Genomic DNA, 27,032 nt, shown 5'->3' with positions numbered 1-27,032 from the left:
GATCTTATACTGGGCTTTAGTGCAGCCAGTGCATCTACTGTCTTCATTTTAAGCCATCTACCTTCTGACTGGCTGAATACTAAAAGAAAAGAATAGGCTGGTGGGGCTTTCATGCTCACAGACAGAGCCGTGTACCTGAGAAGCATATTCAGGAAATCTGCTCTCATTAAGTTCATACAGAGCCAAGAGTAGAAACAGAAAGTATGGTTCAGAGCAGCCTGATGCTTGAACTTTGGGCTTGCAGGAATTATATGTTCATATATATCACATCAAGGAAAAACTTCAAAGTTTAATTTGGCCTTTTGATGGGCAGTTATCGCATGAAGTCTTCCATTTGCAAAACAAACTGTGCAAAATTTTGTATTTTCATCCATTCAAAGCATATTTGAAAAGCATTCCTGGATCAACTTCAGAACCAAAAGCCGCGGCTGTCTTATTGATTCTACACAAGCGCCAGTGACCACAGAGCAACAAGGTCCGCCAAATGGCAGAGGCAAGCAGCAGGCAAAGGTTCAGCTGAATGGAGTTAAATGAATGTACCAGTTTTTATGGCAAATAAACTTCTTGACTGACACATTGTTGAGCTAAGGGTAAATTGGTGCTTTTACCTCTGCGAGTTTCTATTTATTTAGTTCACCACAACTTAGACTGTTGTTCCAGCATACTTGGCATTAATGAATGGTTTGAGCTTCACAGACTAGCTCCAACTTAGGCTGCAGATAAGGTTCAGCCAGGGTTCTGGTGAATTTATAGTTTTTACTGTGGAGTTTGGGCTTTCTCTTTCCCAGCCTAAGCACAGTCACATTTCCTTGTGTAGTGGAACACACTCCTTGGCTTGTGAAATGATAGCGACATCCACATGATGATGTTGGGCAGTTACCTCAAAAAGTGCCATGTTGGTGCCATCGTAGCTGTTGCCTTTGTCGTCTGTGTTGTTGATAAAAGGACTGTTTTCCTTTGGGACTCCATCACCTGTAGAAACACAGTTTTCTCGTTATGTGAAATGCAGAGGAGATTTAACACATCGTGTAACCAAAACTCAATATAACCAGTGACTGGAAAACAATTGCTGTAAGAACCACAGTACATAATAATGCTGTTCATGGATCTTCATCCTGACAATGTTCGGTGGAAGTAAAGAAAACTTCAGATGGTTGCTTATGCAAATCATTATCACATGTTTCCATTTGTAAGGCGTTCCTCTTCTTATATCCAAGAACTTCCTGACAGTTTGGTTGACTCAGTGCAGGGACTGCCACAAATGTCATGTCACCACGCTGGTAGCAGAAAAACATTGAATGGGAGAAGCCAGAAAGATCTTTTAAGAAGACAATGAAACTATTCTCCACTAGTAAAGCTATTGCAGATGGTGTTATCTCTGAAAAAATATGATAAATTACCTTGGACAAGTACTTATACCAAGTAAGGCTGGGCCATATCATACCGTTCACGGTAATACCGGTATAATGTTGGGCAATGATAAGAAAATGAAATATCAGGATAGAATATGGGTAAAACACGCATGCGCAGTGCCTTTGTTTTCATACGCACATGGCGGAAAAAGCACGGCGGCGAGAGAGAATGAGAAGGGCAAAAGCGGATCGTTGAATGAAACAGATGAACCAGAATTGGGTTGTAAAAATGCTGCAGCTTCAGTGGTGTGGAACTGGTTTAGCTTTCGTCCATCAGATACACAACAAAGCACTATTTTTGGTAGAGCATGCTAGTGGGGCATCGTTATTAGCGAGTGTTTTGGAAAATACGGCGCACTTAAAATCGATCCTTTGATATTTCTGAAAGTCGACAGTGCCCCTTATAATCCCATGTGCCTTATGTATGAACTCTGATCGTGTTTACTGACCTCAAAACTATTTTATGTCGTACACGGCGCTGGAAAATCTGTCAAATGTTTCAGTACAACTTTGCTAAGCTACGAAACCCGCACAGCTTGATGGATTGTCGGAGCATTACGGCTATCGTAGGCAGGAGCCTCGCAGAGTGATACGTACTGTGCTTCAACATAATATTACTGTATTGTGTGTGTATAACCTCTTTTTAAGTATTTTTTCTAGTGTCAATTATATCATCAGTTATATCATTATCTCAAATTTTCAAATGTATATCGTGACAAATATTTTTGGTCATATCGCCCTGCTCTAATTCCAAGACATCTCGTCCATGTAACATCTAAAGTTGTTAAACGGAGGTCATTATTCAGTTCATTATTCAAAAAGTTCATTATTTGCTGAGGTGATCCCTGAAGATGTCTCAGGGAGGTTTTTTTTTTTTTTGGAACAGGTTCAAAAATAAGACTCGAATTTTGTTTGACAGTACAGTCTATTAGAACACACCTGTAACCATCCATCCTGAGGACGGGGCAAGGTTTGTATTTTCATCCTACTGAAAAAAAACAATCCAACAGGTGGACGTGATTCCATCTAAAATTAATACATTACTTGCTATATTCAGTGACTCCTGCTAACAATTGTTATCTGATGTAATCAGTCTTATTTCTTTTTTGGACATACACTAAACTAGAGATGGACCGATCCGATATTACGTATCGGTATCGGTCCGATACTGACCTAAATTACTGGATCGGATATCGGAGAAAAATAAAAAATGTAATCCGATCCATTAAATATCACGAAAGCACCTCACAAAACTTGCAACACGCCGTAACTCACCTCAGAACGTTAGCACGTCGGAGCAGTGTGCATCACGTGATAGAGCGGCTGTGATAGAGCGGCTGTGGCATGCGGGACCTGTCGGTGGTCTGGATAGCATGTGGAGCTTCGCTAGCAACCCGGCATTTCATCTCCGACAAAGTTATCCCGAGAGAAGTAAAGCAAGTGTGTAAGTCCATCTCTGAATGTTTGTAAAGCATTCCTGCGTTAAGCTTAACAAGCGACTGCCTCTTCTTGCTGCTACTTCAATCATGAAACTGCTTAACGATCAGCTGATCGGCTTTTCTGTCGCAGTCCGTGTCTCTAGTTTGCTTTTGGCCCATTTTGCACCAGAAAGAGGAAACCAGCGGCTGAACAACAGCAGCACGTTTAAGCTTGATCAGCTGTTGTTAGAATTTATTTAATATTACTTTCTACTCGAGGATCTTTTCTACGTAGCTGACGGCTGGTAACTGTGCAGGGGCGGATCTAGCAAAGTTTAGCCAGGGGGGCTGATAGGGCATTAACAGGGAAAAGGGGGCACAAAGACATACTTTTCTTTCTTATTCTCATTTAAAATGTCTAGCTTTTAATAAATAATTATCTGACACCCAAAGTTTTAATTTGATGTAAAATGAATAGAAGTCAATTACTGTATATAGTGATTAAGTCTAATATATATATATACCCTAGTAAGCTATAGTACTTTTTCCTTTGGGAAGGTACCATCTGTGCAGTCTGCAATTTTGTTGAAGAAAGATGTTGAATCTATTTAATATTTCTTGAAAAATAATTGATTTCTGTGCATTTTTTTTTCACACTGCATCAAATTAAGGTTGATTACGTCGATTAAGCATCATGAGGTGGAGCGTGAGGGGTGGTTCCCTATTTTTTATTTATTTATTTTTGTTGTTGCTGGGAGTTGGAACCCTATTAGTTAGGTTGCTTAATATTTATGCTAAGTACTCTTTAAAATACCAGAATAGGGAGGATGGTGTAGGTTTAAGTTTATTAGATTGATCAGTATTGCTGAACTATGAAATTTTTTTTTTTGCATACAGGTATAACAGAATAACTTTAGTGTAGTTGTTGTTTTAAACTTGAGTATGAACTTATACAAAATGCAGCAAGATATTTAAAAAACAGTTTTGTTGATTAAAAAACACTATATCGGATTCATATCGGTATCGGCAGATATCCAAATTTATGATATCGGTATCGGTATCGGACATAAAAAAGTGGTATCGTGCCATCTCTACACTAAACCCACTTTGGCGTCATGCATCTGACTCTCACATCATTGCATTTTTAATAACCCACATCATGGTGATGAGATATCCATAAATAATTTATACCTAAACTAGAAATTAAGTCTTACTCTGTAAGTGCAAGTTAGCAAAGGACAGTGGGAATATAGATGGAAAGACTAATATCAAAGACATTACTACAGATCACACAAAACATATTTCGTATTCTTAAAAATACATAACAGTGCAACCAAGAGTTGTGTTGGATATTTTCTCACTGAAAATACAACACAAGTATTGGTTCCCATGTTTTTCCTCATCAAGATTAATAACACTGGTTATTTTATGGTCTGTAGCAGAGGTTTTTGAAACACGCTGTCTTTCCTCTGTGTCTACTTTGTCAACTGCATGATGAATCTTGTAGTTGTTCTGTATTACCCACAGCGATCCAGCCGTCTTCAGAAGGGACATTCTAGCACCAAGCTGAGAACCACGTCTTTGCTGCTTGGGCTGGCAAACTACACAGCAATGCAAACCAAACTTTTTGAATGAACGGACACCTTAGAGCGCAGGGTGTGATGGTGTGTGAAATCCAGATAAATGTGATAAATAAAGATCATCTCAGAGAGAGAGATTGTGTGAGTGTGTGTGCGTGCCATTCCATTAGTTTAATTTGCAGGTAATTACATTATAGTGTCAGAAATATTAAAGTGAGGTGGAGTGAACAGACGTTTAAGCAGTTGAAGCCTGCTGTGCAGAGACTAAAACAGTCAAAAATAGGTTGTGTGTTTATGACCAATAAAACGCTATAAATAAAGTCCAATGAGGCAAAAAATGAAGCAATAAATATGAGCTTCAAATGGAACTCAAGAAAAATAAACAGAGGTGGCGTGTGTAGAGTTCATACCAACGCACCCACGCAGAACAAACCCACGACAGAAAACAGAAAAAATAAGTGGACAACTCCTTTATATCCCGACACAAAAAAGGCAGCAAACTATGTTTTTCACAAAAAGCCACACCACTTCAAATGCTGCTTTCATGCATGCACACATAAACTGAGGTCAATTCTATCTGGGCGAAGACTATGCAAGTGACAACTGGAGTCTTTTTAAGCACTCCAGCTCATTAGTTTTAACTTCAAAGAAGTTAAAGGGTCACAAATTGATCACTTTTAAAAAAGAAGATGCTTATATTTTAATACAGAGGTAAAAGATGAATTGATGTTATTAAATTATGCAGGAAAGCAGAAGATCTGCTTATATTTGGCATTTTTTAACTGAAACATGCAAAGGTCAGTATTAATACTGAGTGGTTCAAATGTAAATATGTGTAAATAAAGTTGCTGTTTGAAGCTCCACAGTATAAAATGAGTCTATTCTACTTAAAAATAACACAACTGTCTGTGATGAGCCTATCCAGAGCAAAACAGCTGAAGTTTAAACACTGGCCCAAAAATACGTGCACTGCATCTCTCCACCTGTTTAGATTGATAGTTCGCAACCAGTCAGTGCTGGGCCTTTTCCATTCATCAGCAGCCGGAGCTGCCTACTGCAGAGGGGATTTCACGAGTAACTTTTGCTGCTTGATCCAGCTGCTGGGGGAATAAGAGGCTTGTAGAGTGGCTTAGCCCGTTGGTAATCACAGAGAAAGTCATTACGTCCTTGTACTGTGACACTCTGTAAAAGAGCGTTCTATGTGGGACAGCACGTAGAGAACATCAGGGAGGGACACAATATTTCACAGAGTGTGGAATGAGTGAATTTAAGGCAAAGCATGAAGCAAGTGCAGGTAAAGGTGAGTCAGCCTTAGCCAGTCATCACTTAGCTATTCTTTTCAGTGCTACACGCCACCGGTAATCATTGTCTTAAATGACTCTGGCTAAATCCTCTTTGAGACCAGGCAGCAGGCTAAAACTGTCAATGTTTCCAAATCAGGTGAGGTTTCTGTTTTAAGTCCATATGTAAATTGGTTAAGACGTCAGTCAGGAAGTGAAGAGAACCGTTCACCTGTCCTCAAGTGAAGGAAGGATCTTTGGTAATACAATCCCACGCTGCACTTAAGACACCCTAATGGACTTTTCAAAGGCATCTAATTTCTCTAATATACAGGTATCAAGCCATGATTGTTTTATGAAGTACTTTCAACGTCAAGAATGTTCAGGATTTTTTGTGATCTGAAAAGTGTAAAATAGCTATGAATGTTTGAATACACAATAAAGACGGTGAGTTGATTTATCAGTTTAACTGCATGGTTGTAGCTTTCCGAACGATGTTATCTGCAGCGTGTGAAGTGATGTCTTTAAGGTTATTTAATAAAAACAATATAAATAAAAACTATCAAGGGGCTTTACCCCTTCTTTACTACAAGCCAACAGAAACCAGAGAGACTTTCTGCATTATTATAAAAACTTTTGTTCATTTATGCATCCATTTTTCTTTGCTTCTTTATCTGGATCACATTGTTGTGTCCAACATGAATACTGATGTCATCTGTTAATTAAATCTGCAATCTCATGCTCCTTTGTTCTAAAAATATCTCAACTAGTCTGTGTGGGGCGACAAATTTGTCTCACCCTGAGGTGATCGAATCCTCCGGTGACCTTAAGACGCACTTCAACATCCTAAACGAAGAAAAAGTGCCAGGTGCCACAATCCCCCCATACTGCAATTGCTGCAGTGATTGTTGCAGTGGATTATTTAGTGGAGGAAGGGGCGGATCACAGGGACAAATACGGGGGATTCAACAGAAGATGAAGATTATCTGCACATGTCCCTCTGTCTTAAGTATAATCTGGAATGGTTTAGCGCAAATGTCACTGTATGTGTTTGAGTGTGCTTGCATGGAGGGGTCCACAGGCACATGGTCGAGATTCACATATCGCCATGGTGTGAACAGATGTTGGCCTCTGTTCACATTGCAGAAGTTGCCATCTACCTTGGACTAATTCACCCTGCTTTCAGTGATCTTATGTTTTTGTTTAAATATATTTGATTGCAGTCTAATCCTAAATTTCATGTGAATCATATCATCAACCATATCATAAAGAAACAAATAAGCAAAAGTCTTGTTCTGGTTCTTTCCTCTTTATTTTTGCCTGAAACTAAAGCATCATGATGACTGTAGTGTTTCAAATGAGCTTTATAAATAAACCTGCCTTGCCCCAAACTACCCCTTTGTTTGGGTAATCATTCCACCAAGATTATTACCCATCCTGCTTTGCTGATGCAAAGTCCTTACATCATCTGTTCTCAAGTCAGCTCAAGATTGCTGATGGTGCACTGCAATCTAGTTCAAAAGGAGCAAAGGATGTAAATGTTTGCAAATATGCACCTGTGAGGAAAAAGCCAGCCAGTGCTACATGTAAAAAAAAAGAAAAAAAGAAGAAGGAATGTGGACACATGAATAACCAGATCAGCAGTTTATAGTGAAGTGTCAAAGCAAAGGTTATAGCATGTCAAACAAAGGACACACACGGTTATGCTCAGCTGATATTCCCCGTCTGGATGCTCCTCTTATGATTATCTATTTATTAGGGGTGCAACGATACACAAAATTCACGGTTCGGTTCGGTACTTTGGTGTCACGGTTTGATATTTTTTCGATACAAAAAAAATGTTCATGCCTTTTTAATTTGTCATTTATTAAAATTATAAATATATATTTTAACTCAAAAGTACAGTTTTTAAATTTAACCCTAACCCTTGTGCACGTTTTTTATTTTGACAGCGAATGCGCACCTGCGGACCACTTATGTGCAGCCCTGGTTATTTAGCTCATCATATTGCAGCCACAGAAATTCTTTTGTCCATGAAACCATGAAGCTGCACTTTCTTTTTGCCTTATAGTCTGATTTGTCATAACTTCTCCGTTTTGTGGTAAGCTTTTCTTTGGCTGTCACTTCTTCACCCTGACCTGTCTTATTTGGCTCAGAAGAAATGAAATATATATCCTCCTGCTTTTACACACGCACTCACATAAGCTCAGCGATTCTCTGTGCGATCAACCTCTCACATGTTTAAGCTTGCTGCGGGAGATTTCACTTGTCATGTTTGCATAGTGAGCTAACGATTAATAAGACGATGTCAGAGGAATTGGTGCACAAATTTTCATCACTCACAGATCAGTGCTGTCGCTCTCTATACACAGTTCGCGCGATTGCAAAGTGAAAGCAAAAAAACAAGCGCAAATTCAAACGCGATTTCAATATGTCACATATTGACAGTGGCTCACCGATGCCAATGACATAATTACCCAGCTACATTTCTGAAAGAATGCAAAAGCATTGACATATATTTTTCTTCCTACAATAGCCCGACGGGCAGGGAAGAGATAGATTTTGGTAGCCCGACTGAAAAAAATCGCTAGCCCCAGGACGTCGGGCTAGCGATATTGCAAGCCCTGTATCTGATTGAGGAATCACTCATCTTTGGAAAAGAGAGTTTATTACAGAGAAATGTCTCTTTCCAAAATAAAAGCTATACTATCCGCTTCTTCCGGGCTATATTCTCAGCAGCATAAGGAGAATCATGTGCTAACAGCTGTCTAAATGACTCGGCTAAAGTTAGTAGCATGCTTGTTGTTTTTGTCTTTGCACTAGGATGATGTCGGCGTAAATGTGCAGTCATATTCGTTGTGTTCCCACTAGTGATTTCAGGTTAATCTCGTTGAAATGACCTTTACGCCACAACACGGCAAATCTCCGTTAACGAGCTACCGCCGATCGCCCCGTGCATGGGGCTAGACGGCCAACACGTTAACGAGCTAACTGCGCTAACACACTAGCTCCCACCCATGTAATTGAGCATTGCATGGAACATCCAACATACTGTTTTACTTTAGTCCATGACTCGCTTACCTTCAGGGTCATACGTCACATGAAAACCAAAATAATTCCAAACGCCAGATCTGGAGAGCTTAACTTCTGTCTTGCTAGCTTGCCCTGCGCTCTTCCTTCTGACTATGCTGTCTGTGTTGAGCACTCAGTGGATCTGCGCTCGACAGTGCAGCCTAGGCGGAGTAGTCAAACGCAGATTCACTGAGCGCTCAACACAGACAGCATCGTCAGAAGGAAAGTTGATAAAATAAATTACAAATGTTGTATTGTTCGATACATATGCGTACCGAACCGAAAGCACTGTATCGAACGGTTCAATATTGATACGAATATCGTTGCACCCCTACTATTTATGTAACCATAGTAGCCCCTAACCACTCATCTCGCCCAGCATTAGAGGATTAAACCAAACAAAACCAATATTAGTGTCCAACCTTCACTATATTTAAATAATCACAACAAAGAAAGCAAGAGTCTCCTGCCAACCATAGCCTAAAAACTGCTCCTGCCTGATCTTTTCACTGTGTAACCCTGCCTTCATCACACAGGTCATCATTTCCAAATCTTCTGTAATGTTTACTCTCACACACTCATTAATCCCCCCTCATTTCCATCCAGAACAAGCAGATGTTTTCATCCAAACAGGCAGTGTCTGAACCAAACATACTACGAGGCAGCAAAAAAAAGCAGATACAGCAGACAGAACATGTAAGGTACGTCCCGGTGAATGGAGCAGACCGGCTTGCAGTTAAAGAGCCGCATATTCAATCACAGCTGGTACAGACTAAGCAAGAGCAACCAGGTACAAGAACGTGTCCCTAACCCTGCATTAGCTCATGTTACAGCAAAACACTAAAGCTACAAATACTGCAAATGTTCAATTTGCAGTATTGAGCAGCACACTTTAAAAAGTGAGCTTTAAGTAGCAGAATTATTTGTGATGATTAGTGCAGTTTTCCCTCATACACTGATGGCAAAATGATTCAAATGTAAGAAAGAGTTTGGGATTTGAGCAATAAAAAAACATAAGGAACGAGCAGGCTGAAGCCTCTTGTGTAATGTGTGATGAATGAATGCAGGTGGGTTTGACGGTTAAAGCTGTGTGTGTTTATGTACATGATCCACTTTTGCAGGTGCCGAGGACAGACTGCTGGTGCTATAGCGCATTACGTGACCTCAACAAATGCGACATTGCTGAAGGGCATATATAATTGGGGCTAACTAAATGGAAATATAGAAAGGTTAAATTAACCGCCTAAGTAGCAAAAACCATCATGCCCCTTATCTCCAATGCTTTCAAGGTGGACAGAAACCTTTGGCATGAGCTAAAGCTTGCTAACAACACACACTAACTGCCAAGAAAAATTTGAATCAGCTCAGGAAAAAATTATGTTTGGCTTTGTTTTGTGTTTCAGCAGTGAGATAAAATTGTATTTAAGACATTAACACTTAGTGAGAAATACATTTGAGTGCATTAGAGCTCATAAATTAATTTGAAGTGGCACACACCTACGCATGCAAGAGCAAACCTTGTGGCCACCATTACTTTTTGGATGATACTCATGAAAGCTGCAGGACACAGGAGGTTAAGAGCAGGATAAACAGAGTCCAGATGGTTACATGCTAGACTGCCCCCAACATCTGCAATTCCAAACTCATTGTTTTACATCACAGTCAGCGTTGTTACATAACAGAGTGGGATTCCCTGATTGTGCCACCGTGCTCTGCACAGTTGAAGATGGTTAGAGGCAGCTCGATGTTTCTCTCAAACAGTCAGTCGTCTTTCAGCTCGCCTCTGTTCAGAAGCCACGGCTAAAGTTAGACTCCATCAGCACTCTGCTACTTACTCCAAATATATGTGCAGGTACATTGAGGATGTGCTAATGGCTAGGCTCAGCCTCTATATTCACTGTGGTAATAAATGACCACGCATCCTATTTATAACCACTAAGCCGTCCGCTGTGATGACGCTGTAAGCTGCCTAACACTGTCGGTGTTAGCCCGTGGCTCAATGTACTATGGTGGGCAGAAAAAGACACAAAGGTTTTAAAAAAGTCAATACCGAGAGAATATCAGATATTCAAAAATTACAAGTCAAAAATCTATTTTTTTAGCCTGTGGTTAATGCATAAAAAAGATTCCATTACTGACCCCAAGATTAGGAAAGGGCAGAAACAAGAAGGAATTTAAATTTTTATGCACTTTGCCCTTTGCTGGATGTCAGTGCATTTATTTTTAGGGCAAATTTCTAAACTCTGCTTGGGAAAGTTTGTGCCATGCTCCGCCCATCGATTCCCACACTTTACAAAAAATTGAGATTTTTGATTTTGTGAGTCTCAAAACAAAAAAAACCCAACAACAATAAAGGAGTAAAGCATCTTGATCCCTTAAATTCACACTGAATACAGAGAAAGCGAGACACTACGACCTCTGTTGAACCCAAATTTATACCTCTGAAGATATATATGCACGTTACACACTGAACCAATTCTTCACAATATAATCACAATTTATCAGTGCAGCGACCGCGGGGGTAGAAAACGGCTTTTAAGAAGGAGTGAAGATAAACTTACCCTTCTGTCGAGACCCTCCCCTGTGCTCCATCCTGAGGAGCGGGGCTAAAAAGAAGGGCGGGAAGGGGGCTGGGTTCCTAGCAGTGGTCCCTGTGAAACTCCAGTAGTACAGGGCTCAAAGTAGAAAGATATTGCCAGTGAGGTGCTGAAGTCAGGAATGCTGCCCCGAGCTGTGTGGATAACGTGAGGATCAGCTATTTCTGTGACAGTGTGTGGGTGCTTGTGTGTGTGAAAAGTGGCCTGTGACGACGACGATCAGCGACATCAGCCATGCATCACAAAGCACCCTCACCCTCCTGCTGACAGACCGGCAAGCACACATGTCCAAGTGTGTGCACACACACACATACACACCCAAGTTCTCTCACTCAACCTTGCTAAGCTACTGATCACTGTGTGTGCATGTATGAACACACACACAAAATGGGGAGGAGCAAAGAAAGCAAGCAGAGTATGAAGAAGCTTACAGTCTGGAGTAAAACAGAGAGATTGGTTTAGGTTAGTGGAGCTGGAGGAAGAAGGAAGGATGAGTCAATGTGCTCTCAGCCTCCCTCTCTCGTACACACACAGCAAAGAGGAAAGATACAAAAATCCTTTTCCCCCGTTAATAAAAAGCACATTTGTGGTGCTGACAGAGCAGAATTACCACATGCCCTCTGAAATGAGAGCTGTGCAGTACATCGTTCCGAATCGATTCGTGTTTACCGATTTAAACTACAGGTACAGGGCTGACCTCCTGCCTGACCTTCAGGGTGTCACAAACATTGCATTGATCAGCACAGTATGAGACACATTTTCATATCTTATTCAGGACATCTAATTGATGTAATGCTTTCCCTAGCCACTTACCCTAACCATGAAAAGGTTCATACCTAACCCTTAGTCTAAACATAACCATGACCTAATTGTAACCGTGACACTAAAACCATATTTTGAGCCTCTAAAATACCTTCGAACTCATGGGGACAGGCACTTTGTCCCCATAAGTGTCTGTTGTACCCCACAGGTATATAATTTTCTGTCCTCACAAAGATGTCTAAACATGTAGCAATAAAATCACCTTAATCTGTAAATTGGCTTTGGGGACCTGGGTGGGGTCACCTTCCTTTTAACCCTTATGTTGTGCTCCTGTACCCCTAGACTATGACGTAACACACACACACACACACACACACACACACACACACACACACTAAGAAATTTTTTACCATAAAAACAGATGCCATTAAAATTTTTATTCCCCCCTGTATTTAATTTCTGAATTAGCAAATAACTTGTTCAGTTTTTCAGAAAGAAAAATGATCTGAAAATGATCATGCATCAATGAATATATGTAACATACTAGGGGTGCAACAATACTCGTATCGCTATTGAACCGTTCGATACAGTGCTTTCGGTTCAGTACGGATATGTATCGAACAATACAAAATTTTTAATTTATTTTATCAACTTTCCTTCTGACTATGCTGTCTGTGTTGAGCACTCAGTGGATCTGCGCTCGACAGTGCAGCCTAGGCGGAGTAGTCGAACGCAGATTCACTGAGCACAGGGCAAGCTAGCAAGACAGAAGTTAAGCTCTCCTTGCAACATGGCGAACTGAACCTCCTCCACCCTCATTCAGATGTGGCGTTTGAAACTATTTTGGTTTTCATGTGATGTATGACCTTGAAGGTAAGCGCGTCATGGACAAAAGTAAAACAGTATGTTGGATGTGCCACGCAATGCTCAATTACATTGGTGGGAACTAGTGCGTTAGCGCAGTTAGCTCGTTAACGGAGATTTGCCGTGTTGTGGCGTTAACGTCATTTTAACGAGATTAACGCTGACAGCACTAGTGGGAACACAACGAATATGACTGCACATTTACTCCGACATCATCCTAGTGCAAAGACAAGTGGAAGCAGACAAAAACAACAAGGATGCATGCTACAAACTTGACCCGAGTCATTTAGACAGCCGTCAGCACATGATTCTCCTTATGGGGACCTGATATGTTCAATGTGCTGCTGAGAATATAGCCCAGAAGACGCGTATAGTATAGCTTTTATTTTGGAAAGAGCCATTTCTCTGTAATAAACTCTCTTTTCCAAAGATGAGTGATTTCTCGATCAGATAGATTTATTATTTTATCCCTTTGTTGTTTCAGCAACATTAAATTTAAAAACTACTTTTGAGTTAAAATATATATTTATAATTTTAATAAATGACAAATTAAAAAGGCATGAACATTTTTTGTATCGAAAAAATATCTAACCGTGACACCAAAGTATCGAACCAAACCGTGAATTTTGTGTATCGTTGCACCCCTAATACATACATATATAAATATCTCTTTTTAACATCGGCCAACCAGAGGTGAGTGCTTTCAAAGCACCATGCTTTAGTGTCATGCATACCAAGGTTATTATCGTTAACGAAAACTAACGAAATAACGAAAACAAGAAGTGAAAAAACATTTTCGTTAACGGAAATAAAAATAAAAACAAAAAAAGGAAAACTAACTAAAACTGTAATGAGTGTTCACAAAACTAACTAAAATTAACTGAATTTATAGCAAAAATGTGTTTAGTTTTCGTTGATGTGTGTGTGTCATACAATAGTCAAGGGTGAAAATGAAGTTTAGTTTCCAGATTTATTTCTTGCTGTCTCATTATGCCAGCAGGTGGCAGTATGTTAGTCGAGTCATCTGTGTTGCTGCTCCGTCCACGCGCAGAATCATGTCAGGAAAAGTGGGGAGAAAGCGCCAGAGTCCAATTTGGGATTACTTTGAATATGACTGTGTTTTGGATGAAGCAAGTGTCTTGTAGTGGAAAGAGACAAATTATGAGGGACATTTCTCAAGGGAAAAAAATCCCACAAACCTTAAAGTGCACTTGAAAAGCTCACACAAGAAGGCTAACCTAGCTTACCTTGAGAAGGTAAGGGAGCACACTCAACCCTCATCCCCAGAAAATAGAAGCTAACCCCAGGCAAGGCAGCGTGATGCATCCCAAGACAACAGGACTGGGATATCTACACAACTGTGTGAGTCAATTGCCTTCAAAAAGTTTATCAATTCACTTGAACCAAAGTTACGAACACTGAAGAGTTAATAGTCTCATTGGGGCCAAGATATACATTTTATAGTTGCCTGGTATCAATGGTTGTTCATCTGCCCTAATTTATTTATTTATTTATTTAAAGAACCCATAGGTGGGAATGTGAGTTGTCTGTCTCTGCGTGTTAGCCCTGCGACAGACAGGCGACCTGTGCAGGGTGCAGGGTATGGTAGCTGGAATAGCAACATACCCAAGGATAAGCAGAAGAGAATGACTGATATGATGAAACTGGGATTTTGTTACACTTAATTATTGCAAACACGACTAAAACTATAACTGAAACTAATCAAAACTAAACTGAAACTAAGGATTTTCAAAAAAATAAAAACTAAACTAAACTAGCAAACAATTGGTAAAAACTAATTAAAACTGATATAAAATTAAAAATCTGAAGTCAAAACTAAATAAAAATAAAAACTAATGAAAATTGCAAAACTATTAAAACCCTGATGCATACTTAATCTAAGATCAGGTTAAGCTAGACATCAGCTGGAAAGAGTCAAAGGTGTGCTACAGCCCCACAAACCGGACAGACAATGGCAGAAACAGCTCTGCCCCAGCTATTACCTTGAAGCCCGGTCAACCTAGAACCCTGCTGTCTTCCTTTGTACTGACTGCCCATTAATCTCTTTGTACAAGAGCATGTGAAATGGGCACTAATCACTTAACCAGATTAGGCTAATCCTGAACTTTTTATAAAACAGAAGTCAGTTGAGGCCCCAGAGTTGAGGAAGATATGGCTTTAAAGTCAGCAGGCAAAGTGAAGGTCTACTTGTGCTGTCTAGCCACATTCAGATGAATCAGTAAGAATCAGATCAGTGTTGCTTGCCAGCCTCGTATACGTTAACTGCTGGTCAGATTACCTGCAGAGGATCAATGTAGAGTCATCAGCCAGGGACAACTACAATACACCAGTTTAAGGAGCAGTTTGTGAATAACAACTTAAAAGGACAGAAAAAAAACACGTAGACTTCCTCGCTGTTACAAGCAGAGTTCAGTCATCTTTCAGCAGACAAAACTGAACATCTGCTGTCAGCGTCATTAAACTGGCAAAGCAGATCTTAAAGAGAGGCTATCAAATCACACAGTAAGAAGATTTTGGTCGTATCAAGCTCCACTTGGTTTGATATCAGATGGATGCTGTTACTTTGTGTGTGTGTGTGTGTGTGTGTGCGTGCGTGCGTGCGTGCGTGCGTTTAAGTGTCTCCGTGTTATATTCTAAGCCTCTAAACCTGTCAGGTAAACAAACTGCTCTGCTGGGCAACACAAAGGATGGACACGAAGGACAGAATGTGTGAACGTGTCGCATTATACACAGAGAAGACTATAGAGCGCTGTCCAAACTTAAAGCTTTAAGCTAAAAAAGCCTAAATGACCATCTGTGATGTGAAGTCAGCAGATCCCGAATTAAACTTTTCTCAACTGTCAAGCAATGACCAATGACAGTAGACGATCCTGTTGACAAATGACAGGGTTGTTAAATACTTCACAGGGTTATAAAAGCAAACAGAGCTGGGAACATCAATTAGTAACCAACCAACAGCTACACAAATGATGTGCAAACCTTTCTGTGAGGGCTCTCCTTAACGCTAAAGACTTCAACCGTGTAGCTGCATGTTTCTAAAACCCAAGCATTTACATTTGTTTTCATCCTTGATCTGCAAAATTTTTCATAACTATTGTTCTTTTATGGACAAGAACAAAATCAAATGATAGTACTACTGTAGGAGGGCTGACATAATCTTGTCCATGTTGGTTATTTTTTTTAATTTTTAATTTCTGTTAATACTCTCCCCAGTATGTAGTAGTAATACCTTTTTTTAGTCACTTTTCAAAACACTGAAGGACACCTTAGAAGCCATTAAATAACAAAATCACACTACGGATAAAAACAGTTGGAATAAACAGTAGACTTAAAAGTCAACACTGACCATAATGGGCAAGCTTAAAAGATGTTTCAATCACATATTCCCCAAATACAGGTATTCTGTTTTAGCGTTAGAAGCACTTAGACACAACCTGTCACTTCAAACAGTTACTGGAATAGATAACTGTTCACGTGTTGGCTGGTTTACATGCACACTGTATTTCACACATAGCTTACAGACACTGACTTTGTGGTGATTAAATACAGCAGTTAGAAAAATCAGATGCTACTGTCACAGTCAGTCACATAGTCCGTGCCAACCATCCTCTCCTGATGAAAGGTACAAATGATCAAGTCCACTCTTCTCCAGATGGTGTCACTGTCTCACAATATGAAGCAAACAGCATGTGCTTGAAGGTGGACGTGTACATGAGAAACTGTAAATGCAATTGGTAAGACATTCTGGGATTTCATCTAGAGCCACAAAATCCTCTCTAATATCCTCCTAAGGCCACTTTAAATGTAACCAAGGTGATTTACAAGAATATTAAATGGTTGTTCTACTGCCAGCATCTGGTTCCTAGAATATGAGAATGTTCAATATGGGGGATAATGGTAGACATTTAAACAACAAAAGGCTGTTAATATGAAAGGATATTTTATGTACTATGTCAAAATGTGTTTGGTGAGCATCCATTACTTGCAAGGAAGGTGATGCTACATCACCAACACAGAGAAACGGTATCTTTAAAGGTACACAAATAGGCACCTTTCACGTAATGTCAAACACACATACACATCTTTTATGAGGTTACCAAATGTTTTTAGGCTTTGCAATATTTTTAATAAAAAATGGAAGCCCACTTTTATGACTTCAATTTGCCACTTCAGATAATTCTTGGTTTGTTTCCACCATGTATCTGGTAAACAGTTAGTAATGAAACAATTAGTCAGCAGAGATTTACTCCACACTGATAGTAACAGAAAAGCAGGCAGTTTGCAGCTGCCTAACGCATTTGATAATGGAAACAATGTCAAATCAATAGCGACCCAAAATTACTTAATAGTTATTGTGAGAAACCCACACGCCCAAGAGGGAGCACTCTGGGAGCTGTTCAAATGTGGCTGGACTCTAACCAGACCTTTACCAAAGCATTTCTTTCATGTTTATTGGTCTGTTTGAGCTAGGAACATGAAAGTCATAGTGGTGCACACCCATAATCTGCAGAATGTAAGCACATGAAAAATGGTTTGCCAGTAAAAATGTGCCAAAGCTCACAAGATTGGTTGGAAAAATAAAAAAAAGTCGGTAAATACTGGATTTAAACATCATGTAAAGTTGACTTTTTGGTTGGATGTCACTGTAAGAGCAGTGTAACGGTTGTAAACATGACACACTGATACATATAGGGCTGCACGATTTTGCATAAAATGAGAATCACGATTTTTTGGCTTAGAATTGAGATCACGATTCTCTCACGATTTTCTTTTCCAGTATAAATATTTATTGCACTTATTAACTGCACATCAACTTCGTAACAGTTGAGACTGAACATAAAAACAATAAATATAAAAACAATAAATAAACATAAAAACAACAAATGTCTCACGTTTTGTCGTTGGCGCAAAATGTTGTACTGCTTGAAATTCCGTCTCCACCGTTGCTCGACACAGCATGTATAGAGCAGGTAGTGCAACAATAGAAACGCACTGTGTAGCGTTTGTCTAGGGTGTTGATCATTTTCCTAAATCCCTCGTTTTGCACAGTGTTGATGGGAGCCATATCTTTGGTCAGGTGATAAGTAATAGCCTCCGTAATTTCTTTGTGCCTGCGGGAGTTCGACGGGTATAGGGAGGCGCTGTATAAGGTTCCCGTTATTGATGTTTGGGTGGTTGACCGGAACGGATTTTCTCCTGTCACTTTCTCGTCATCCCTGACGTGCTCTCCGTTGTTTTTTCCCTGCTAATTTTAGCATCACACGGCACAGCTTCTGTATTACGTCCCAGATCAAAATGCGGTACAATCGTTGTCATCGTCTTTTTTTTTTTTTTTCTTTTTTTTTTTAAATCGTTGTCATTTGGAAATGAGATCGCACATAAGTATGAATCGAGATCGCGATTTTCTAACGATTAATCGTGCAGCCCTAGATACGTAGCTGGAGGAATTCATTAAGGGTGTTTATTTATTTCATTAAATAAATTAAAATACCATGGGAATATGAACAGTAGAGGTCATAGTAGCTGAATAAACTTACATTAAATCATCTCAACCAAAAATAAATAAAACCCAACACTATGCTTGATAAATCTACCTCCTAACTGAAAACAAGCTGGAAAAAAATTAGTGCAACCGTTCTGCAAACAGTTGCAGTCCGACTTGCACCAACTGCCGTCACTCTCAAAGACATTAAAGATTTGCAAATAAATGTTATAAATGCAGACAGATACACTCATGCGGTGTGATGACATTGTTAATGAGCACAACTCAACTGGCTGTACTCTGGTTATATTCCAGCAAAACTGTTTATGTAGACAACAACAGCTATGTGCTTTTCTTACAGTTAATTGCTGTATTATCAGAAACGGATTGCATGCAATTGCCAACCTGACCCTATTCAATCCCAACCTGACAGGAGACTGACTCTGTCTTATGGCAACATTGATGACAGGCTTTAGTGACAGTATTGGTGTGCTTGACAATCTCATAAATGACATAACTGAAGTGAGATAGCTTTATCTTTCTGGATAAAACAGATACTGATTAAGTTCAACTTTGAGGACATAATTTATTATGAGTTAAGTACTGTGAAAATATCCTATTGTAGGGTGTCTGGTGATTCCATTCTCTAAAATGTACCATGTTTGTGAAGGCTAAGCGCTTATGCCAGGGATGGTGAACTCAAGGCAGATTTTAGATGTGTCCTTGATCCAACACAGCTTATTTATAAGGCTAAATTACGTCCTCAACATATCTTGAAGTTCTCCAGAAGCCTGGTAATGAACTAATCGTTTGAATCAGGTGTATTGATCCAGGGTGATATCTAAAAACTGGAGGACACTGGCCCTTGTGGCCTGGAGTTCCCCTACCCAGGCTTATGCAAATAAAAGCTACTATAGCTGATAGCAACAGTAGATAGAGGAGAAAATGGGCATTTAACTTGTGCGTGCTTATTAGGACTTATCTGAGGTACCATATTTAGAGTAGAGAACTGGTGAGGACAAGATATCTGAGACGGAAATGGAGGGCAGTAGTCGGAGAGTAGGACTGTCTGGATAATCAGCAGAATGAAATTTTCCATTTGGCTCGAGTGCTCAACATACATAAAAGAATGAACATATATTAGTGGTTCACTCTTTCATACACTCAAAAGAGCTATGGAAGCTCTCCTATTACAGACAATGTGATCCTCTGGTCATAATGTTGCATGTGTGTTTTATGTAGGATATTTTTCTTCATATATATATGGCCCAAATGGATTCTTTTAAGTTGTTATGTTTGATAATCTCAACATTGTCTTTAGTATACGCACAGAAAACATGCTATTGTTACCTTCACTTCCACACATTTGTACAAAATCAGTAAACTTTATATAGTTTTTACATTTATATTAAACAGCTGCTCGTGGGTGATCGTCTATGGATGCTCCAGAAAGTATTCCCAAACCACCTTTAAGGTGGAGATAATTCCAAGAAAACAATCATAAGAGTTTCTATTGTCAAGAGATTTGTTTTTACTATTTATTTTTTTTCATCATCCAAATTTAGGGTGGAAATGCATACAGTGTGTAAATAGTGACTGGTTGTTTTGATGGGAACATCAGGACAAAGTCATGGGGCTAAGACAAACATTGTGTAGTTTAGCTGTACACATACTTTGCACTATAGTAATGTACAGTTTCCAAAAATGAGAGCAGAACCAGGTGTGTTCATGCCACATAAGAGAAGAAAGAAGAAAAGAAAAATCACCTCCTCTGTCTTTTTTCTAACCACTTTTCCTCCTAAAATATCATGAGGTCAAAGAAAGGTGTGAAGCAGAACTGAAAAGGCCTTAGGGAAAGTAAAATGCAGTGTGCTCACAATCTGACCACACTTACACTAGACTCCTTAAAACATCATGCTGGTTGTTTTCCATGTTTAAACTACAATTTACAGAAGACAGACTACACATCGAGCTTCTTACGTCACACCGGCGTCCTCTTACCGTGTTGTTTCATGCAGGTCATGCAAACAAGAACAACTGGGGAAACATACCTCAAAGTCAAGTTTTTAGGAGAAAAAGGAACATATTGAGTCAGTGCTCAACAACAGTGTTTAGAGCAAAGCCTGAATTAACTCTGTTATTAACACTGTCATTTTTGATGAAAGGAAGCAGAACGTACCGGAACTTTTCGGTTCAATTCAGTTTATATAGCACAAACTTACTGCAACAGTCGCCTCAAGATGCTTTATACTGTAAAGACTAGGGGTGGGGGAAAAAATCGATACTGCGTAGTATTGCGATATTTTGTTTGCTAATAATGTATCGATACAGGGACAGCAGACATCGATATTTTGTTCCAAAAACTTCCAGTCCACCAGATGGTGCGGTTGAGCTTTTTCTCTAGTGAGGTCAGCAGAGGTTAGGTCAGCACATGGGAAAATTGATCAAACAAAGATGGAGGAAGAAAAAGAGATCAGGAAAGCGCCATCTGCGTTTAAATCAAACGTCTGGACGTACTTTGGATTTTTTAACAAGGATGGAACAAATGAGATGGATATGACACACGGGATTTGCAAGGTGTGTCGTATGAAAATAAAGTACTCTGGGAATACTACGAACATGAGGGCCCATCTTACACGGCACCATCCAAAAATAGCATTAACCGCGGACGGGAAAGCTAGCTCTAAATCAGCTCCACTGAAAAATCAACCAACGCTGGACACTCTTAGCTTAGCAAAGCTATCTCCCAATTCAGAGCGAGCTAAGAAAATAACACAATCTATCACGTACTTCATCTGCAAAGACCTGCGTCCTTACAACATTGTGGAAAACGAGGGCTTTTCTTACATGATCAAGACGCTGGAACCCAGGTATGTGATACCATTACGACGTTTTTTCGCAGACACCGCCGTACCCAATCTCTACATGTGAAGCATAAAGTTGAGGAAAGTTTGAGCACAGCAGAAAGGGTTGCATTAACTTGCGACGCATGGACCTCGCGGGCTGTGGATTCATATGTGACTATAACAGCTCATTATCTCACAGCGGACTGGCAACTGCTGTCTTACGTTCTCCAAACTCGAACATTACATGAAAGTCACACCGGAGCGAACATTGCAAATCTCCTGCAAAATACACCACAGGAATGGGGGATTGCTGACAAAAATCTGGTGGTTGTCACCGACAATGCTTCTAATATGACAATTGCCACTCAGCTAGCGGGATACCTGCATGTGAAGTGTTTCGCCCATACACTCAATCTGGCATCACAACGAGCCTTAAACCTGCCTGCAGTAGCCAGGGTCTTGGGGAGAGTGCGGCGCATAACTGGGTTTTTCAATAGAAGCACAGTGGCAAACCACGCTCTGGAGCAAAAACAGAAAATGTTACAGCTCCCGACTCACAAGCTCAAGACCGACGTCTGCACGAGATGGAACAGTGCTTATGACATGCTCCAGCGTTTCCTTGAACAACAACCTGCGATTTGTGCAGCGCTGCTGTCTCCCGAAGTCAGAAAGAGTAGCACAGATATCTTTACTCTAAACGAGACGGATATTGGGAACACTGAAGAAATTGTCCGGGCAAGTCAAGTCAATGCAAGTCGTGACTACTGTGATGTCTGAGGAAAAGAATCCTACTCTGTCTCTCGTAGCACCGCTGCTAGCACAGCTGTTGCACGACACCCAAGACAACATTGGTGACACAGCACTGGTCAGAAACATCAAGCAAAGTATCAGTCAAGATCTTAAGAAGAGATATGCCAGCACAGTCGAGAGGAACACCCTCTACACAGCATCAGCTCTCGACCCACGCTTTAAAACCCTGCCGTTCCTGTCACTGGAGGAAAGACAGGAAACCTATGCCAGAGTGGTTGCTGAGGCTATAACCCTTCAGGTAAGCAAACATTCTGGTGTTATAATTTAAATAACTTACTTACAATATTAGTAGATCTGTGATTTTTTTTGTCATATTGGTAATATTCTATTTAGCAATTAAATACATTAATTATAATTTGCTAACATATTACTGCATACTAAAAGATATGAAATATTTATTTTCTCTCTCTCTCTGTATGTGTGTGGGTTTTCTACAGGAAGAAAAGAGGCAGCAGCCCATCTGTGAGCCAGAAGCCCATGAACATCATGAGAAACCTGACGAGACTGAACAAAATCCCAGACCCCCTCTCATACCAGCCAAGATGAGGAAGTCTTGTGGGTTAACAGACTTGCTTGGTCAGACTTATGGTGATGTTGGAGCCCCACCAAAATCATTATCTGCCACAGCTGAGGAGGAGGTGAAAAGATACCAGGAGGTCACATCACTGGCACTCACAGAAGACCCACTAAGCTGGTGGAAATCCTGGCCACGCTGGCAAAGAGATACCTTTGTATCCCAGGTACTAGTGTCTCGGCTGAAAGAGTCTTCTCAACCGCTGGAGACATCGTCACAGCAAAACGGAGCACTCTCACTTCAGAGCATGTTGATCAGCTCCTTTTTCTAAGCAAGAATGCTGACATTGCTTCACTGTCCAAATGTGTTTAACTTTTTAGGGCAGCAACAAACAGGACAGTTTACTTATTTTAATTTAAGAAATGTTTTATTTTATTTAAATTTAAAACTTTTTTATTTAATGTAAAATTATATTTTGTTTTAAGCTATAATTGTACCAGATAGTTACGTTCAGTTAAGTTGGTTACTAGACTGTTATACAAACCGTTCACTTTGTCAGCAATAAAACTGACTGACATGAGAGAAAGACTGAGTGTGAGACTTTATTATTAGATACAATGAATATTGATAAAGTTTACCTTTATGGACAAAATCTGCAGTAGAAAAAATATGTGATAAATCACAAAATATCGTATTGCAATACCCAGAATATTGCAAAAATATATAAAAAAAAAATCGCAATAATATCGTATCGTGAGTTAAGTATTGTGATAATATCGTATCGTGGGGTGTATGGTGATTCCCACCTCTAGTAAAGACCCTACAATAACAGAAAAAAACCCCCCAACAATCAGCAAGCATGTGGCAAAAGTGGGAAGACAAAAGTCCCTTTTATTAGGAAAAAACATCCAAGAGAACCAGGCGTGTGGATGAGCAGCAATAGGCCACGATGGAGTCAGGTATTTGCAGCAGTATAGCCTATAGTTCATTTACTCTGGTTCAAATCAGTTGATGAGTTTGTAAACTTTTAACTTTCCCCTGTTGTTTGGTTTGTTTTCACAAAGAGAACAATTCCAGCTCCAACAAACCCAAAACATGTTACCACAAACCACGTGAGAACACTGAGTCCGATCATTGGATTGGAGAACACGGGAGAATTTATGTTCATTTAATGGCTAGCTGTTAGCCCATTTAGACCTTCATACATCCATAGTACCTTGCAGCATCCCAGAATACAAAGCATACAAGGCTACAGGGAAGTTTTTTAGCTCAAACTTACAACATACACATGGTAGTTGGTTCGGATCGAGGTCAGATCACATGACACTACAAGCGAATCGCAGTGGAATTCATTTGGAACCATTATTGTAGGATCTATATAAAGCACCTTGAGGCGACTGTTGTTGTGATTTCGCGCTATATAAATAAAACTGAATTGAATTTGGAACCACACCAAGACCGCCTCTTCCAAAGCATCTCAGTGTGGATGTTTTGGTGTGTACCAGAGTCCAATTACTGTGTTCACATCTGCACAAATGAACCACACCACGCAGGAAGAAGTTTGACTTAAACGGACTAAAAACTACAGGTGTGAAATAATTCGGAGTCCCAGTCCTGTAGATCTCAAATTGCCTCTAGCAATGATTAAAACAAAAGTTCCCCTGATTGTCCTTCAGCCTCAATGGAAGTCGAGTTTAACCAGAACTGCCTTACTTCTAAATCGGGATTATACTTTACGCATTCGCAAGTCTGCTAGAGTTTGCTCAGGTCCAAGTAACATAGATTTCCCCATCCATTTGTCACGGTCCGGGGCAGCGGCCGTGTGGAGAGTGGAAGGAGGACTCAAAGCGCAGCACTCATTCAGGTGTGAGGGTGATTTATTGATAATAACAAACATAAAGAGGAGATGGCAAAACAGAACTACGGATGAACTAAACTGGGTGAAACTACACAAAGGAGTGGCAAACCTGAACACGAAGGGAGAACAGCAGGGAGAGCACGCAGAGGATTTCACAGGGTAGATGCAGAGTACGCAGGGTAACACAGAGGATGAACACAGGTAGGAACACAGACGACGCGACCAGGAGCAGAGGAAATCACACGCTATAAATACACAAAGAGACACTGGGAAATCACACAGAGATGGGGGAAACAGCTGGACCTGATTAACCTGACGAGACAGGGGAACACTAACACCAGGGACCAACAGAGGGAGCACAAACCCAGAACCCAGTGTCTAAAATCCCAAACACAAACCATCCCAAAACAGCCATGAATAATAATGAAAGTAATAACAATAAGTACATAAACATAAAGTCACTGAGTCATGGTCGCAGGACCATGACAGTACCCCCCCCTCAAGGGCTGGCCCCCGACAGCCACAGAAACACACCACCAGATCCGGGCGGGCGGCAGGGGGCCCAGGACGGAGGGACCGGACCACGACCACGGACGGAGGCCCCAGAGTCCCAAAACAAAGATGAACACAAAACCCACAGGGGAGCAGAGTCCAAAGCACAGTTCAGGAGGCCGTCCACGAAGAAGGCAGCGGCGGTGCGTAAAGAGTTCAGGAGGCCGGCCGTGCGGAAGGCAACGGCGGCGCGTAAAGAGTTCAGGAGGCCGGCCGTGCGGAAGGCAACGGCGGCGCGTAAAGAGTTCAGGAGGCCGGCCGTGCGGAAGGCAACGGCGGCGCGTAAAGAGTTCAGGAGGCCGGCCGTGCGGAAGGCAACGGCGGCGCGTAAAGAGTTCAGGAGGCCGGCCGTGCGGAAGGCAGCGGCGGCCACACAGGCGATGGCGGTCCGGGGGCCGGCCGTGCGGAAGGCAACGGCGGCCACTCAGGCGATGGCGGTCCGGGGGCCGGCCGTGCGGAAGGCAACGGCGGCCAGTCAGGCGACGGCGCTCGGCCAGTAGCCTAGCCAGCGGTCCAGAAAACGGCCGTTTAGCTCCAGACCCAAACGAGGCTGGGCCAGGCGAGGCTGAGGGCACGGAAGCCGGGACCGCAGCAGGCGGAGATGATGATGCAGACACAAAGGCTGGACCAGACGAGGATGCAGACACGAAGGCTGGACCAGACGAGGATGCAGACACGGAGGCTGGACCAGGCGAGGATGCAGACACGGAGGCTGGACCAGGCGAGGATGCAGACACGGAGGCTGGACCAGACGATGGAGACACGGAGGCTGGACCAGACGATGCTGATGATGCTGATGATGGACCAGACGATGCTGATGATGCTGATGATGGACCAGACGAAGATGAAGCTGAAGCTGGACCAGACGAAGATGAAGTCGGACCAGACGAAGATGAAGATGAAGCCGGACCAGACGAAGATGAAACCGGGCCAGGCGAAGATGAAACCGGGCCAGGCGAAGATGAAACCGGGCCAGGCGAGGAAGAAGCTGCAGCTGAAGCTGGACCAGGCGAAGCTGACGCTGTAGCTGAAGCTGGGCCAGGTGAGGATGAAGCTGGACCAGAATCAGGCGAGGATGAAGCCGGGCCAGGCGTGGATGAAGCTGTAGCTGAAGCTGGGCTAGGCGAAGCAGACGCTGAAGCTGAAGCTGGGCCAGGTGAGGATGAAGCTGGACCAGAACCAGGCGAGGCTGAAGCTTCAGGCTGAGGCGTGGCAGTAGCAGGTGGTAGCGCTGCAGGTGATGGTACTGCAGGAGGCGGCGCTGCAGCCACAGGTGGAGAAGCAGCCGCAGGTGGAGAAGCAGCCACAGGTGGCCGGACGGGATCCTCGGGCCCCCCAGCCGACATGGCAGCAGGTGTGGGATGAGGCTGGACGAGCTCCTCGGGCCCCCCAGCCGAAGAAGCAGGAGGCCGGACGGGATCCTCGGGCCCCCCAGCCGACGTGGCAGCAGGTGTGGCATGAGGCTGGACGAGCTCCTCGGGCCCCCCAGCCGAAGAAGCAGGAGGCCGGACGGGATCCTCGGGCCCCCCAGCCGACGTGGCAGCAGGTGTGGCATGAGGCTGGACGGGCTCCTCGGGCCCCCCAGCAGGCGAAGCAGGAGGCTGGACGGGCTCCTTGGGCCCCCCAGCAGGCGAAGCAGGAGGCTGGACGGGCTCCTTGGGCCCCCCAGCTAGTGAAGCAGGAGGCTGGACGGGCTCCTCGGGCCCCCCAGCGAAAACAGCCGCAGAACCAGTGGGCACCGGGGCCCCCGGCACACATGAAACAAAACCAGTAGGCACGTGGGCCTCTGGCACATGTGAAACAAAACCAGTAGGCACGTGGGCCTCTGGCACACATAAGGAGGGCTGCAGCTGCGCAGAGCACTGACCCTGCTCAGGCAGTGACAGCCCAGTGCAGTTCACAGCTGGCATCTTGGCCACCAGGGGTCCAGAGTAAGCTGAGGGTAGTAACCCCGCCTCTGGGGA

General features: G+C 42.0%; 1 protein-coding gene across 3 annotated transcripts in view; it reads right to left on the bottom strand.

Annotated features, from left to right (window-relative positions):
• The window catches only part of LOC147321498 (solute carrier family 12 member 7-like), a 65,011-nt gene that overhangs the window by 9,044 nt on the left and 28,935 nt on the right, over nt 1-27,032 (bottom strand). For 2 of the 3 annotated variants that reach the window (XM_086305427.1, XM_086305428.1), the window contains exon 2: nt 881-972. In XM_086305427.1, the coding sequence (XP_086161553.1) occupies nt 881-972 (92 nt within the window). Of the gene's footprint in view, nt 1-880; nt 973-11,323; nt 11,483-27,032 lie in introns of those variants that run through there. The other variant, XM_086305429.1, reaches the window with a different exon arrangement.

Source organism: Aulonocara sp. 'chitande type north' Nkhata Bay, linkage group LG9 (genome assembly GCF_057382095.1).
Source record: "Aulonocara sp. 'chitande type north' Nkhata Bay isolate Kocher_YH1m ecotype deep benthic linkage group LG9, A_spYH_male_GT1.1, whole genome shotgun sequence".
Classification (NCBI taxonomy): domain Eukaryota; kingdom Metazoa; phylum Chordata; class Actinopteri; order Cichliformes; family Cichlidae; genus Aulonocara; species Aulonocara sp. 'chitande type north' Nkhata Bay.
This window is presented reverse-complemented; position numbering and strand designations above follow the sequence as displayed.